Source organism: Manacus candei, unplaced genomic scaffold, assembly GCF_025592945.1.
Source record: "Manacus candei isolate 608988 ecotype Guabito, Panama unplaced genomic scaffold, ASM2559294v1 h1tg000083l, whole genome shotgun sequence".
In the NCBI taxonomy this organism is placed as follows: domain Eukaryota; kingdom Metazoa; phylum Chordata; class Aves; order Passeriformes; family Pipridae; genus Manacus; species Manacus candei.
The window spans coordinates 1,805,852-1,821,629 of record NW_026138131.1 but is presented as its reverse complement, the minus strand read 5'-3'; the positions used below and the strand labels follow the sequence as shown (position 1 = coordinate 1,821,629).

At 42.9% G+C, this 15,778-nt stretch overlaps 1 protein-coding gene across 3 annotated transcripts in view; it reads left to right on the top strand.

Annotated features, from left to right (window-relative positions):
* Window positions 1-15,778, top strand: part of SRPX (sushi repeat containing protein X-linked) — a 49,592-nt gene that overhangs the window by 8,030 nt on the left and 25,784 nt on the right. The window contains exon 1 of one of the 3 annotated variants that reach the window (XM_051811689.1): window positions 14,649-14,718. The exons of the other annotated variants lie outside the window; for them this stretch is intronic. Within the exon in view, the coding sequence (XP_051667649.1) occupies window positions 14,649-14,718 (70 nt within the window). Of the gene's footprint in view, window positions 1-14,648; window positions 14,719-15,778 lie in introns of those variants that run through there. 3 annotated transcript variants of the gene reach the window in all.

The following is a 15,778-nucleotide window of genomic DNA, read 5'->3' as shown; positions in this document are numbered from 1 at the left end:
ATGTGTGAGAGTACTGCACATCTGCAATTTGGACAATTTAGGAGGTTTATAGGTTAATCTTGTTTTGAAGATTCTGAAATTACTGTGGTGTTGGTATAAAAGGAAATCCAGTAGTGTTAAACATAAAATTTGTCACAACTCTGAATAGAAAGTTTTTCTTCTAGTCTGAGCAGTGTGACTGAAGACATCTGATTTCTTTTCTTCCCTGCTTCCCACCCTCTTCTTGTTCTTTTCAAGAAGTGCCATTGTTATTTATGGTGCTGGATTTAGATGTGTTATATGTACGTCCACTAAGAATAGCATTGCAGTTTGAAGGTAGTTCTGTATTCAGGCTTCTCCAGCCATGCCTTGTCAGGCTGCCTGGTTTACCCAAAGCCTACACTTAACCAGTGTGGGCTGGCAACATGAATCACTCAGCAAAATCTGTCTCCTTTTAGGCTGTACCACGAGAGTTTTAACCTGCTAGGGATCTGTGGTCCATCCTGGTGTCCCTCAGAGGTCTTTTGTCAGGCTTCCTGATTCTGACTGGCCAGATGGGGGGAGATGCTGCTTCCAGCTCCTGCCTCAGTTAAGTTATGAGCCTATACCAGTTACATTTTTCTTTGGAGTTGTCAACTTTAGGGCAAAGCATTTGAATATAATTACTTGATTCGAATCTGCCTGTCTTGAGTCCATCCGTTGTGGGTTTCTGGTTATGCTGTCTGAATTGTAAGTAAAACAGGCCAAAATTAACATGCCTCTATCTAGCTATTCTTGAAGATTAAAAACATATTGGCTCTCAGACATTCATTGTTCTAAGCTGCCCAGAAGCAGATACCAGGAACAGTACACCTGGTGCTGAGTTACAGTGGTGGTAAAATGTGTAAATAAGGAAACCAACCCAACAAATAATGAAAAGATCTTTCTTTGCTTTTTTGGCAAAGGAATGGATGTAAGTGCCCTGTACCTTTCTTTTTACTGTAGTAAGGAAAAAAGGGATGGCTTGCTGAAGGTGTTTCTTGTGAAAGCATCTGACTGGTAGCTTGCCTCAACTTTGAATCACTGATTTCTTTTGTTTAAGGCAGCTGGTTGGCTTTTGTCTGCATCCTCTTTGTAATATGATTTGTCCTCAGATCTTTGACTGAAAACATTCATTTACAAAACAACTACAATTATTGCCATAGCACGGGCAGTGCATCATATCAAGTAAAACCATGTGGGTGTGTTTGTTTATGGAAATGCTACAAGTTGCTTTTGGGTCTCCTTGAAGCTGAAAAGGGCTAACCTGGGTCTTTTGGTTCTGGGCATATCTGAGTACTCTTCTGGCTAGTCTTTCCATTGCTCTCCTTACTGCTTCAGTTACAGTTCCTGGATGTGTAGGTGACAGGAACCACATTTTGAATTTCTCATTGGCACTTGACATTTATCATAATGAGACAGAAAATACATGTTTGGGAAAATGGGAGATAACTATAGCTGGAAACTTGCTTTGACTTTGAGTTTAAGGAAATTTGTGGTTAAATATATCAAACCCTGTGTAGTTCCATAATAACAGAAGGCAGCTTTTGTATAAACACCAGCAGTGCTGTTGGTGTATCACCGATACCTTTTTGTCCTTTTCACCAGCACTGGAAGCTTGCAGTGGTTAACTGTCTGACAGCTTGTCATTTTTGGAAAATAGGAATACCCAAATTGTTTTTTTGGCTCTGTTTTTAAGGCAGGTGTTTCTGATTGGGGATTCTGTACCTCTCTCCAACTGAATGTCAAAACCAAGAATATTAAACTGTATCTTTAGATGCCTCCAAGGCATTTCAGACCTCTTAGATACCAGTAACAGCACAGGACATGCACTGAAGCCCCTTAAGTTATTTTGATTTATTTTTATCCAGAACCATTCTTTTGCAACATTTTTGCCTTACAGCCTGTAGAAAAATCTTTTAACGTGGTATACTGCACATGTGTGCAATAAAAGACAACTTTTGACTCACCAGAAAGATAATACTGATTTATAGCTATTTTCCTACTGGAAGAGTAAAGTGGTTTGCCAAAACAGATCAGTAAAAAGGAACTGAAAGTAAGTTCTCCATCTGAATTATAAAATCTTTCCCTATTTGTAAACCCCTCAAAAGGAGAATGGGGTTTGATTTATTCAATAGGTGAATGTTGTCTCTAAAGCACAGTCCTCGTTGTTCTTTACTGTTCTACTGTTAACAAAGCCTCTCTTTATTGCTGAAGCCATAATGATTTGGACCACCCAGACACAAACATAAAATCAGATGCTTGAGTCCCTCTATTTAGTTATCTCACATTCCATTTGCAAATCTGATCCTGTGTCATTAGAAATGGTCAAAGATTTGACATGGATTTCCACGGCAGACAGACCAAACCAAAGGATCCACATGCTTGCCTACCTACAAACTTAGGTGGGGCAGGGAACTGAAAAAAAATAAACATGTACTATGTGACACATGAGAATAAATTAAAGTATTAATAATGAATTTTGTGGTGTAGAGCCTGATGGTTTTCAGGGTTCCAGTTCACAGGAAGCCATGCTTTCCAAAATGTTCTTGGTCTTTCTTACATGAAGATACCATGGTGAGACTGATAAATGGCAACAGAAGTGCACAAAGGGAAAGCATAAATAAGACCTCATGGCTGCATAGATGAGTTATCACACATTTTAAATAAACTTCAACTGGAAAGCCCTGTGCACCAGTTCTGTTCAACAAACTGTAGACTCCTCTCTTGCTTGCCTTCCTCTCAAGTCTGTGTGAGAGCTGACGCAGCAACTTATGTTTTGGATTATAAACAGATCTTTTTAAAACCATCCTGTTCAATTCCTAGTCACCTTTAATTTTCACTGTGGAAAGAGCTGCGAGGAATCCCTGCCACTGCAGTGAGGTACTTTCTGTATGTGTGTGAGCAGGGGAGGAGGAAGGCTTGGCACGCCCCTTGGTACAGCAGCTTACAAGTTTGTACAGGATTGCATCTCTTTTGGTTGTCAGCCACCTGCAATGAGAGTGCTTCAGCCCTGCAACAAGCTCTGACAGCTGGAGCAAGCTTCACATCAGGCAGCTGGCTGATGGACTGGTCCTGCTAACAACTCCTTGCCAAGGCAGCAGGTTGTTGAGGGATGGTTGAAACAAGCTGTAATATATCTGCTTTTTCCCAGGAAATGATTTCTGTTCTCAGAGCGAGCTGGGTGAGGGAATTGGAACCAGAGAGCTTATTTCAGGGGTTGCTGGAGATTGCCTTTGGCCTGTTTTCCTACTGGTAAATGTTGACTTATCTCAGGCTGCTGTTGAACTGGTGCCTTTGCGAAAAAGAAGAGACTGTCTGCTGCAGAGGGACAGAGAGAGAGAGAGGCAAGTGCTACTTGGTAGCTGCCATGTACAGCTTGTCTAATCTCTTGCCTTCTGCTAGGAATTCCTGTTAAACATAACATCCCATTTTCCTTGATGTAACAAGGCCAGTACAGGTCTACATAAGCAGTGGGGGAGTAATGCCAGCTGTCTTTTTACACACTAAACACACCACCACTGGAACTGACTGTTTCAAATTTTGCATATTAGAGTAAAATTTCATAAGAAAGAAGGGGAACTTTGTCGTAAGGCAAAAATTGTATGAGCAATTTTCTTTACATTTCTGTGTGTTTCACCTTGGCATGGCTGGGTGCAGATAGTAAAAAATGCTACGCCACTAATATGGCTGCAGGCCTTGTGCCAAGATGCCAAGGAGGAGTTTTGGGAGGTGAATAAAGTTTTCTCATCTCCTATGACCACCTGTTGTGGTCCAATTAGCAGGGAACAGCAGAGCATGTTTTCCTTATGTAACCAATGTTGTGTGAACAAGAAGCTGAGCGTCATGAGCACTATATAATCTGTCTTTCTCCTAATAAATCTGACATTTGCCTGATCATATTGATCCTGGAGCAATCTGTCCATACCCTTCCATCGATAGAACTTTAAATCATGAAAAGAAATCAACAAAACTCAAAACAAGTTTGTAGGTAGGCAAGCGTGTGGATCCTTTGGTTTAGTATGTCTGCCATGGAAATCCATGTCAAATCTTTGACCATTTCTAATGACACAGGATCAGATTTGCAAATGGAATGTGAGATAACTAAATAGAGGGACTCAAGCATCTGATTTTATGTTTGTGTCTGGGTGGTGCAAATCATTATGGCTTTTTGCAAAACCTATGCAGGTTCCCCAGCTGCAGAGATTATTTTTCTGTGAGACATCATACCTGGTTGAGATACACAGAAAAATGTGGAACTGATATTTTCTAGTTATTTAAAAAAAACCCAGAAGACTTCAGAGTTAGGTCTGTCCTGGTTCTGTGAGGGCTGGTAGTGGGACAGGGATCCCCCCAGCAGCCTAGAGACTGGGACAGGGTTCAGCAGGGCCCTGGTGGGTGAGGGACTGGCAGGGCTGGAGCTGGTGTGAGCATTACGGGTAATGATGCATCTCAAATGCTTGATCTCCAGATGGATTTTGGGTAAAATTCCACATTATTTACACTGTATTAATTCTTAGTAACAATTTAGGCAATGGTTCCATTTTTCTGTGAGAATTATTACTAGCTTAGTATTTTTTCTGTGGATTTTTTTTTCCCCTGGTGTGTTTGACCTGCTCCCTTTTTACATCCATATCTCCGGTCCGCATGACAAACTTGTGGGTTGTCAGTCTGCTTTTAATGGCAAGCCCTGAAATCTCATGTGTCAGTTTTTCAAACTTGGATGCTTCTGTGAGGAGGAAACAATGAGAACTACAATGATATCCCAATCCTGTCTTATATATAAGACAAACAACTGATCTTTGGTGTGTGTCTCCAGTGTCTTTGATTAGTGTAATATTTTGAAGCTTAGAAGAAACTTGGTGTAACAAGAATACCAACAAATCCACAAATCTATCATTTAAAAATATCTGTTCTGCTACAGGTTTCTCTTGGGGTTTTTTCAGAGAGCCTTTATTTGCCATCTTCAGGATGTTTATGAAACTTGAGCACTTTTTTTTCAGTACTAAACTGATTTTGTGGACAACTAAAAACTGACTATTAAAAGATTATATCCTAATCATGTTAAGTGAACCATGACTTTGGTAATTCAAAACTATCTGCCAGCTTGTTTGCTGCAGCTGGTCATTCCTGCCAGATGTTGTTCATCAATGCCTATGTGTCAACCTCCCCTTAATGAAAGGGACCCAGAATGTGGCCATCCTTAGGTTATGCACCACATACAGCACAACTTCATGTTTCCTTGCTCAGCCCAGCTGCTTCCCAGCACGCTCTGTCCTCATGTCAGGAGACTGAGGGAGCTGAAGGAGACAGAGCATCATCCTTCCTGCTGAGGACAGTGGTGCTGGCTACAGCCTCTCAGTATCTGCTCTTGGCCTCACAGAATGGGGAGAAGGAATGGGATGCTGCTGGATAACTGGTGTGGATGTGGTGCAGGGGGAAGGAGCAGAAAGATATAGGTTTGTATGGTCACTGTGTCTGTAGCCCTGCACTAGCTGGGAATGGAATTCTGGTTTCTGCTTCCGCATGTTGTTTGCTGCCTGGCTGAGTGGTGAGGAGGCTCTGCTGAAGCAAGGACTGGGTTACCAAGGGAGGAGAAGCCCATGGTATTTACTGCAAGGACTAGGAAAAAGTCTTGTTTCCATTCTGTCTTCAAACTCATGTCTTTTGAAAAACCTACAGGTTGGCCATGTACATGTTACTCATCTCTCCTAAAAGATTTCTCTTAGGGTCTCATTTTAAGTGCTTCTGCTGTTTCTGGTAGTGGCAGTGGATTTTCATAGCCTTTTTCCCTCTCATGAAGGAGCAGGGTGTAATTCTGGATACATGGCTTTGGTGTGTTTGGGTCGTTAATTTTGTTCAGGTTTATGTTGGTGTTGTCAAATCTCCCTTTGCCTTAACAAGTGGTTACGGCTCCAAAGACTGAGGAAATCAAGTATTATTTTGATTTCTTTTTATTTACTTTCTAGTTTGGGACATTTGAATTCTCTGAGGATTGTCTTTGGCAGTATGGCTATATATATTTATTTTAATATAAAGAATCATAGAATATCCTGAATTGGAAGGGACCTGCAAGGGTCGTCAAAGTCCAACTCCTGGCTCTTCACAGGACAGCCCAAAGAATAACACCATGTGCCTGAGACTTGTCCAAATGCTTCTTGAACTCTGTCAGGCTTGGTGCTGTGACCACTGCCCTGGAGAGCCTTTTCCAGTGCTCAGCCCCCCTTTGGGTGAAGAACCTTTTCCTTACATCCAACCTAAACCTCCCCTGACACAACTTCAGGCCATTCCCTTGGGTCCTGTCACTGGTCACCACAGAGAAGAGATCAGTGCCTGCCCCTTCTCTTCCTCTCACGAGGAAGTTGTAACTGCAGGGGGGTCTCCCCTCAGTCTCCTCTTCTCCAGGCTGAACAGATCAAGTGACCTCAGCTGCTCCTCATTTGGTTTCCCCTGAAAGCCCTTCACCGTCTTTGTAGCCTTCCTTTGGTCACTCTCTGACAGCTTTAACCTTTTTGATATTTTGGTGCCCAAAACAGTTTGTATCATTAGTGAAACTCTAGCATCTAAGCCAATATCCTTACAAATGACCTTGGTAACCACTCTCTCAGAAGGAAACTTCTTTATCCGCTTGTTTTTGATGGAAGTAAGAACGTCCTTGTGATGGGGATTTGTCGCTGACATCAATATTAATGAAAAAGGAGCAAGGGAGTATCTCAAATGTTCCTTAAAATCTAATCAGCATTATTTTATTCTGGCTCCATCAAAAGAACTTATGACTCTACTTTAGGATATGATTAACACTTATTATTTTAGACAAAATGAACAAGCCTTTTCTCATTAATTGGTTTATACAACTTCTGTGCATCTGGCTGTGAACTTCATATTAAATACTGTTTGTCTTGAGGTTGTTTTTAATACTAGTCTTTATAAATAAATTAAATTCCTATCTCCTGAGTCTTGACAGCAGTTGTTTACTTTTTCCTTCAATTAATTACTTTGTTATTAAATTTCAGGTTCCTCTACACTTTTCTTTTTTATTTTTTTGAGTTCCACCTGTAATCTTTGCTAGGTCTTTGACCTGCTGACTCAGGAGAGAAGACCCCAAGGGTGCTTGCTGCCAATGTAGGGTTTATAGTTGCTCTGTGTTGCTTCTGACATTGTGTGACTCCATTTACTAAAGAGCAAGAGATCACAGTCAGTAACATCACACTTTTCTCCCCTTTTGTTTTCTGGGAACTTGTTGGAGAGTTTCCTATGGATTGCAGGCAGCCCCTGATGCTAGTTTTCAAGTGCTGGTGTAGTGTTTGACTTTAAAGCTGAGATTTTTTTCCTAGGGAGCCTTTCTTTTAGCTTGCTCATAAAATCTGAAAAATCTTTTTAAAATCACAGAGCTTCAGAAATAACACATGACTCAAATATAAAAAAGCAGTGCATCTGGTGCTGTAGTATTAAAAGTTAGATACTGAAATGTGCCCATTTCCAGTGTCAGCATTAAAAAAGGAAAAGGATTTCTTCCATCTGTCACCAATTCAGAATAGATCAGGATTAGTTTTCAATCTCCTCCTTTTGAAAGTTGTCCCAAAGGCCACTGGAACTTGGTATTAAGGAGACTTTCAGCTTAAAAGTTCTTTACTTAATTAACTAGTTGTTAGTAATTCTACCTCTCTTCAGTCCCTTACTGGCCTTCCATAGTTGTTCCTGTTTTTCTGTCTTTTCAATCTGTTCCTAAAATGAAGCCTTATGTTAAAGATATACTTACCTTATAATATCTTAATATAAGTGAAAAAAGCGTATAGAAGCATGTTCCCAGGAATTATTTCTCTGGGTCTTGAAAGATAACAATCTTTGAAAGTGGTAGCATTTTTTTTTTTTTTTGCCTCATCAGGGTCCCAGTTGGCTTTTCCATCTTGCAGCCTTCTAGTGCATCTAGTGGTGTGCCTGCCCACAATGTGTCCTCTCCTCTCATCCCTTCCCCAGAAGCTCTGACGTATCTTGTTTATGCGTAATTCAGGTAATTTCAGACTCAGTTGTAAATTCAGGCTCAATTTGCTATAAGCTCAGTTTCATAAATTTTATGAGAAAAGCCTAAAAAACAGCCCAACTCAATTGCTTGTGCTTAGCATAGGAGGTAGCTGTGGTCTGTGAGAGTCCTTTGTGCTACAGGAGTTCCTGCCACAGAAGGGGACTCATCCTCAGGGTCTGCTGTCCTGGTGGAGGTGTGCCCTGCCATCAGGGATGGGAACCCTGATGGGAACGCATCAAAGCACGTTTATCTGAGCAGGATTTCATCCCAATGCCTGAGGTATCCTTTCTCGCTTTCAGATAACCTGGAGGCAGACCAGTCAGGGTGGCTGTTGACTTCACTGACACACAGCTTACCCCATTTCCTGGAGGGCTCCAGCTATCCCAGCTCTTAGGAAACTGAGACCATCTGTGCACAGCTGAACCATGCTGTCAATAGACCTGTCTTGCTTTCTTTCAGTGAGATGAAAGCTCTTAAGGTCCCTACCAGCCCGTCATTTCCTCATGGCTCCAAATTCATGTTTGATTTTTAGGATGTGTAAGCAAGTCCCATCAGCAAAGCAGCTTTGGAAATAAGAGTGTTTCTGGATGCTGGTCACACACAGCCTGGGGGTCACGCAGTCTCCAAAGTCCTGATGGAAGAGGAGAGGTTGCCAGCAGGATGCAGGTGGGCAATTCTCAGCTCAGGCTCCTAAGCCACTGTGGAGAAAAGGACCAAATGTATATTAGCAGTAGGAGTCCTGTGACGTGCTGCTATAAAATAGCTGGGATTTCCTTACTTGCCTGGAACATTGTACTTAGGTAGATTAAGCTATTGTAGTACATTTGACCAGCAACAAAGCTGTGAATAATTTAGATGAGCTGGTGTCTGACAGAGTGAGACAGAGTCTGAGTTCGGCTGTAGACAAGTATTACTCATGGATGATGCTGTGTGAGCAGAAAAGAAACCAGAGACACAGATGTCCAGTGTGGACAAAGTGTGGACAGCCTTTGCAGAGCCTCTTACAGTTGGTCAGGCACAGACCGCAAATTCTTCTATATTGAGACATTCTCATATATCCATGGACGCCTCCATAGCTGCTGTAAATATGGAAGGCTTTGCTTTTCTGCTATTGTAGAATCATAAAATAAAATCAATGGGGTTGGAAAAGACCTCCAAGGTCATTAAGTCCAACCCTTGATCCAACACTGCCGTGGTTACCAGACCATGGCACTGATGCCACATCCAGTCTCATCTTAAAAACCTCTGGGGATGGTCAATCCACCACCTCCCTGGGCAGCCTATTCCAATGTCTGATTACTCCCTCTACAGAAGTTTTTTCCTAATATCCAACCTAAACTTCCCCTGGCAGAGCTAAAGACCGAGCCCTCTTGTCCTACTGCTGGTTGCCTGGGAAAAGATACCAACCCCCACCTGGCTACAGTCTCCTTTCAGGGAGTTGTAGAGAGTGATGAGGTCTCCCCTGAGCCTCTTCTTCTCCAGGTTGAACAACCCCAGCTCTGTCAGCCTCTCCTCATAGGACTTGTGCTCGAGTCCCTTCACCAGCCTTGTTGCTCTTCTCTGGACCTGCTCCAGCACCTCAATGTCCTTCCTGAGCTGAGGGGCCCAGAACTGGACACAGCACTCGAGGTGTGGCCTCACCAGCACTGAGTACAGGGGAAGAATCACTTCCCTGGATCTGCTGGCCACACTGTTCCTGATACAGGCCAGGATGCCATTGGCCTTCTTGGCCACCTGACACACTGCTGGCTCATGTTCAGCTTCCTGTCAATCCAAACTCCCAGGTCCCTTTCTGCCTGGCTGCTCTCCAGCCACTCTGTGCCCAGCCTGCAGTGCTGCAGGGGGTTGTTGTGGGCAAAGTGGAGGACCTGGGACATGGCCTTGTTGAACCTCATCCCGTTGGAATCAGCCCAACTCTCCAGTCTGTCCAGGTCCCTCTGCAGAGCCCTCCTGCCTTCCAGCAGATCAACACTCCCCCTCAACTTGATGTCATCTCCAAATTTGCTGATGGTGGACTCAATCCCCTCATCTAGATAGTCAATAAAGATATTAAATAGAACTGGGCCCAACACTGATCCCTGGAAGACACCACTAGTGCTTAAACTCTGGCTTAGACTGTGTATGTGCTCAGGATAACAAATATATTACGCAGGATGCAGCTATATAACTGTGTTTTATGTAGATTTAATTCAGTGTGCTTACCTTCCTTAAACCTATCAATTAAAGAATGCACATTTTGTTCGTCTGAATTGGTTTACATTTTAGTGTTCATGACACCTTTTGTCCTTTCTCTGGTAAGAAACTGTGACAGTTTCTAATCATAAAGGGAGATGCTGCCATTATTTTTTTTAGCATTATTTATTGAAGAGTTCCTTAAGCAAAAATCAAACTTTGAATTCTTCATGGCTTGAACAAAGGAAACATTTTTTTCTCCAGTTTCCTCCCTATTGTTCTCCTGCTGGCATAACTAAGTTCCTTTCTGAATGATCAGGGACTTCTTTCATTCATGTGTCTTTTTGAAATTTTTATTTTGTTTTGATGGATTTCAATTTATTGCAAGATCCTTATTCAGGTGGAGCCCTTTAAAACGAAGGGAAGATGCTCTTCAGCCTTCTTTGGACAGCTTAATAAACCTTGGAAGCTAATCTCTTCCTTTTTCTCTGCATCTAGTTATTTAAAAGTTTGATTTGGCAATGAGACAAAACAAAACAAAAAAAAACCCCTCACTGGTCAGGCTGAAAATCAGCATTTCCTGAGAGTGCTGTTCATGTACATAAGGTTCAGATTTTTCCCTTTGAGCCAAGCTCCCAGCTTGACTTCCATAGCCCATCTAACTGATGAGACATCGTGGCACCTTGCAATCAGTGGAACATGGCTTCTGTGGGAAATATGGAACAACACAGGATATGACTGATATTTCTCTTGAAGTTGTACCAGTGTCAGGTCCCAACTATATCTCTATTGGCCTGTTGACCTGCTTTTTTCCCCACAGTAATCAACACTTTATTTCAGCAGCAGAGGTCTTCCATCCATATATTTCACCATTTTTGTCTAGATTTCCTTTATATTTCTGTGAAAACCCACAGATCTATATACATTTTACAACTTGAAATTAAAATCTAAGCAAAATTTGATTAAATCCTCGCATCCCATTGTGTGACCTCACAAGAGCAATTCAGAATTTCCAGAGTTAGTATTCTGGAATTTTTCTGGAATTTCCAGAACAAGGATTCTGGAAATGCCTCGTTTGTTTCCATAAGGACACAATTTTCATGAAGGATATTTTTTTTTTTTTTTTACAGCTTCAAATTAACAGTATTTAAAAAAACAATTGCCCAAGGCCTTTGCTCATTTTATGTGTATATACTGCAAGTAGCATTTGAACATACAGCTCATTCTAACACTGAACACATGATTATAGTAAAAGCAAATGCATTTGCAATGGAGCAAGGTATCTGGGAGCAGCCTAAGACTGCACTAAGGTTCCTGGACTGTACGAGTGTGTTGGCAAAGGGGTTTGTAGCCTCTCATGATGTCTGCCAGCTTTCCCTTGACTGCAGCTGTGTTACAGAACTTCTGCCTGCATTGACTCAGAGCCACTTGAACCACTTCCACTTCTTATTGCCAGTGTGGAGTGGGAAAAATAAACCAAAATCAGTGATGGAAAGCATTTTGCTTTGGATTTGCTGTATCTAAGATATCTACAAATAAAAGGAAACAGGGTTCAATTGTACTTTACAGGGCTTTTCTGGACTAACACTAACTTCTGTTTCAATGCAGTTCCCATCCCACCACTGATTTTTGTAAGAGTAAACTGTATGGACTTGGCTACCTGCTTCTGGATGTGTGACTTCATTGAAATGAAGGAGATGTCTTATGCCAGGAGTAGTGCCTTTTTTTTTTTTTCCTGTTGCACAGTATTTACCAGCATGTGAAACGAGTTTTATCTTGTTAGCTGCCTTCTATGTAAAGAAATAGTTTTCTCAACAGGTAATTAATCTATTTGGAAACACCGTCATGGCTTGGTGTCAGCTGCAGTGTTTCTTCATGGTGACATTGGATCACAGGTTGCAAGGGAGGAGATTATCTTTTGGGAAAATAACCTGTGCCTGCATTTTCCTAATAGGATTCATGATTTCTGTGTAACTGGATGGTTTTATTTCACAGAGCATAAGCTACTGCTGGCATGCAAACTTCAGGTATCTCTGACCTCTTTTGAACTTGATAACTCTGAAGCTTTCTGTTCTGCATTTCAGTTGTGCTTTGATTAAGACTTTGAAAGAACTGTTCTTTGATGGAATCTTGTATAAGGTATCTCTCTTGAAGCAAGTTAAAACCTGTGCTTTAAAACATGGCATTTGCATCTTAATCAATACTGAGACAGTGAATTAATCTGTGCATAGCCCTGAGGGGATCTCCTTGGGAGATTACTTTCTGTTCCTTTAAGACCTTACACCTGCAAGGAATAGAAGCACAACAGTGGTGTGGAGCTTGTGGGTATGGATGGAAGCTCAAATCTGTGCTATACACCTGCGTATTTCCATAAATACAGACAGGGAAATTCCTAAACACCTCTGGAAGTGAATCATCTACTACACTGCACATAGGATTATTAACTTGGTTGGGATGAATGAGCAGCATTTGCATTCAGGAACATATCATGATGGACTCGATATCTTCCTCCTCTTGGTTCAGCACAACCCTCCCTGAATACAAAATGATTGCATTTCTGTGCTTTAAGGTTTCTTCCAACCCACACCGTACTTTGATTCTGTGATTTCGGTAACAATATATATATATATATTTAATTGCTTTTAAGCCTTGCAGACCAGATGCAACAAAAAATCTGACTGTGCAGGCAGTTTTTAAACAAATACTGGTATCTCACCAAAGCATGTGGTTTTTAAACATGAGCTTTGCAGAACTCCGGGGTGTAATGCTCAGCCAGTAAAGAATGAGATGAAAAACCCAGCTTTCCATTTTCAGTACCATCATAAAATGAGTGCAAGTGTTTTTACACACAAAGTAAAGACCTATAAGGTGAAGATCGTGACCATTTTGTGCCTTTTTTACCTCCTCATGTACATCTTCCAGACCCCTGAATGACCCTAGCCCTGCCATGCTGTAAGAAGCTCTGCAGTCTGCTGCAGCAGACCTAAGGTTTTAAATTCACATATTTGATATGGCTTCAGGTACTGTGGAATGTAAAACTCTGAGACAAAACATTGGAGGAACTAAATCCAGATGTTACAGACTGGTGGAAACTGGTCATCCTCTTCTTACACATGCTCAAACTGATCAGCTGCTTGAATATGGGTGGAATTCCCAAACACTCTCCTCTGTTTTAAAGGATAGGTCAAATGTTGAATGAGCTTTTTCTTTCCTACCCATATTAAGAGTAGCCAGTGCCTGCAGACCACAGAAGATGCCATCTAGGTTCATTTAATTCATGTCATTTCTGTGTGCACATTACAACTTTGGGGTGTTTTCAGGTTGTTTGTTTGTTTTTCACTTTTTTTTCTTCTTTGTTATTCCATGAAATTTGCCATGTAGATGAAATTGGAAATTATCTCTGTATTTTTAGGGATTTTTTAAATGTTTTCTATTTCCTAGAAATGTTCAAAAAGTTGGAGAAAGAAAATCAGAGAGGTGAACCTCAGTTAGAACTTAATCTGGCCACTTCTTAAAAGATAATAAAGAGTGCTTTTAAAAATAAATTAAGCACGAAAGGAGGGCCAAGAGAAACTTCCATTCTTTATTGGACACAGCAGGGAATAGTCAACAAAGACGAGGTACTTAGCACCTTCCCTGCCCCAGTCTCCAACAGTGAGATGAGTTATCCTCAGGACAGCTGGCCTCCTGTGCTGGTAGGCAGGGACAAAGACCAGAATAGACTCCCTGAAATCCAGGAGGAGGTAATTAGTAACCTGCTGTGCCACTTAGGTACTCACAAGTCTGTGGGACTGGATGGGGATCTATCCTAGGGTGATGAGGGAGCTGGCAGAAGAGTTTGCTTTAGGTTAGGTTGGACATTAGGAAGAATTTGTTCACGTAAAGGGTGATTAGACGTTGGAACGGGCTGCTCAGGGAAGTGGTGGTGTCACCGTCCCTGGAGGTGTTTAAGAAAAGACTGTACGTGTCACTCCGTGCCATGGTCTGGTTGACAAGGTAGTGTTCAGTCACAGGTTAGACTCGACCTCAGAAATCTTTTCCAACCTAAATTGATGCTATGATTGCGTGGAAAGGTCTCTGTGACAGACTCGCTGTCCCGGTCAGCTCGGTACCCTCGTTGAGGTCGGGCCGGCACAGCAGGTCCGGGCTCAGGGCACCGGGAGGAGACCCCACACCTGCCCCCGGGCCAGAACACCACTGGGGGACTCCTGGAGGCCACATCGGAGGGGAGTGAGCCGGAGGAGCCCCTCGGGGGGCAAGGCGTGGCACAGGAGATGCCGGAGCCCCGCGGGATCCTGCTCACTGCCGGTCTCGGAGAACCGGGGCGGGGGGATTAAGGAGGAGGAGGAGTCTCCGGCGGCGCCCGGGAGCTCTCGGAGAATGTCTCCGTCCCACACCTCCTCCTCCTGCCCCTTTGCCGCGCAGCCCTGGGCCGGGAAGAGCCGCCGTTCGGAGCATGGGGAGCTGCTGGCTGCGCCTCGCCGCGCTGCTCGCCCTGGGCACCCCGCCCAGCCTGGAGTACCAGGGTAGGGAAGGGCAGGGAAGGGGAGGGGACGGGGCAGCGGGGCCAGGAGACCCCCGGGGGCGCGGGGAGCGGAGCCGTCTCTTCCCGCTGGGCTGGGGGGGGAGCGGCATGAAGTTCTGATACAGAAATATCATCCCAGAGGCACCGCTTTCCCCCGGAGTCAATGCTCACCTCCTTTTCCTGTGCCAGAGTTTTGCAGCTGCATAAACTCATACTTTCTCAGAATCTCCCTTCATGGTTCTTATTAGGAATATTAAAAGCCAAATGACCCATTATGTTAGTAACATAAAAAAAATACGCTAAGGTAGACAAAGCAATGAGTTACCAGTCCTGTTTCCTGACATGCTTTATTTCACACTCTGAAGTGCTCTTTGGGTTAAGGACAGTTTACAGAAGCTGAAGATATGGCCTTATACACAAAAGAAAGGTTGTTGTAAAATGATTTTCTAAAATATCTCTTGTAATGCTCCACTAAGTGATGTCTCTATGTGCCACATGTAGGCATCTTTTCAATACCTCCAGGGATGGTGACTCAACCTCTTTCTTGGGCAGCCTGTTCCAATGCTTTTGACAACCCTTTCCCCTAATGTCTATTTTAAACATTCCCTGCCATGACCTGAGGCTATTTTCTCTCATCCTATTGGTTTTTACCTGGAAGAAGAGACTGACCCACCCCTCACTACAACCTCCTTTCAGGTAGTGGAGAGCAATGAGGTCTCCCCTCAGCCTCCATCTCTCCAGGTTAAAAACCCCCAGCTCCCTCAGTCACTCCTCATAAGACTTGTGCTCCAGACCCTTCACCAGCTTCGTTGCCCTTCTCTGGACATGCCCCAGCGTCTCAATGTCTTTCTTGTTATGAGGGGCTCAAAACTGGACAGTCATTGCCCTCGTCCTTTTGGCCACACTATGACTGATATGAACCAGGATGTCATTTGCCTTCTTGGCCACCTGGGCACATACTGGCTCATATTCAGCCACTGTTGACCAAATTAATGCTATATTTGAGACTTCCAAGTTTCAGCAGATCATAAACTAGAACACTGACTTTTGCTGCAAATTTT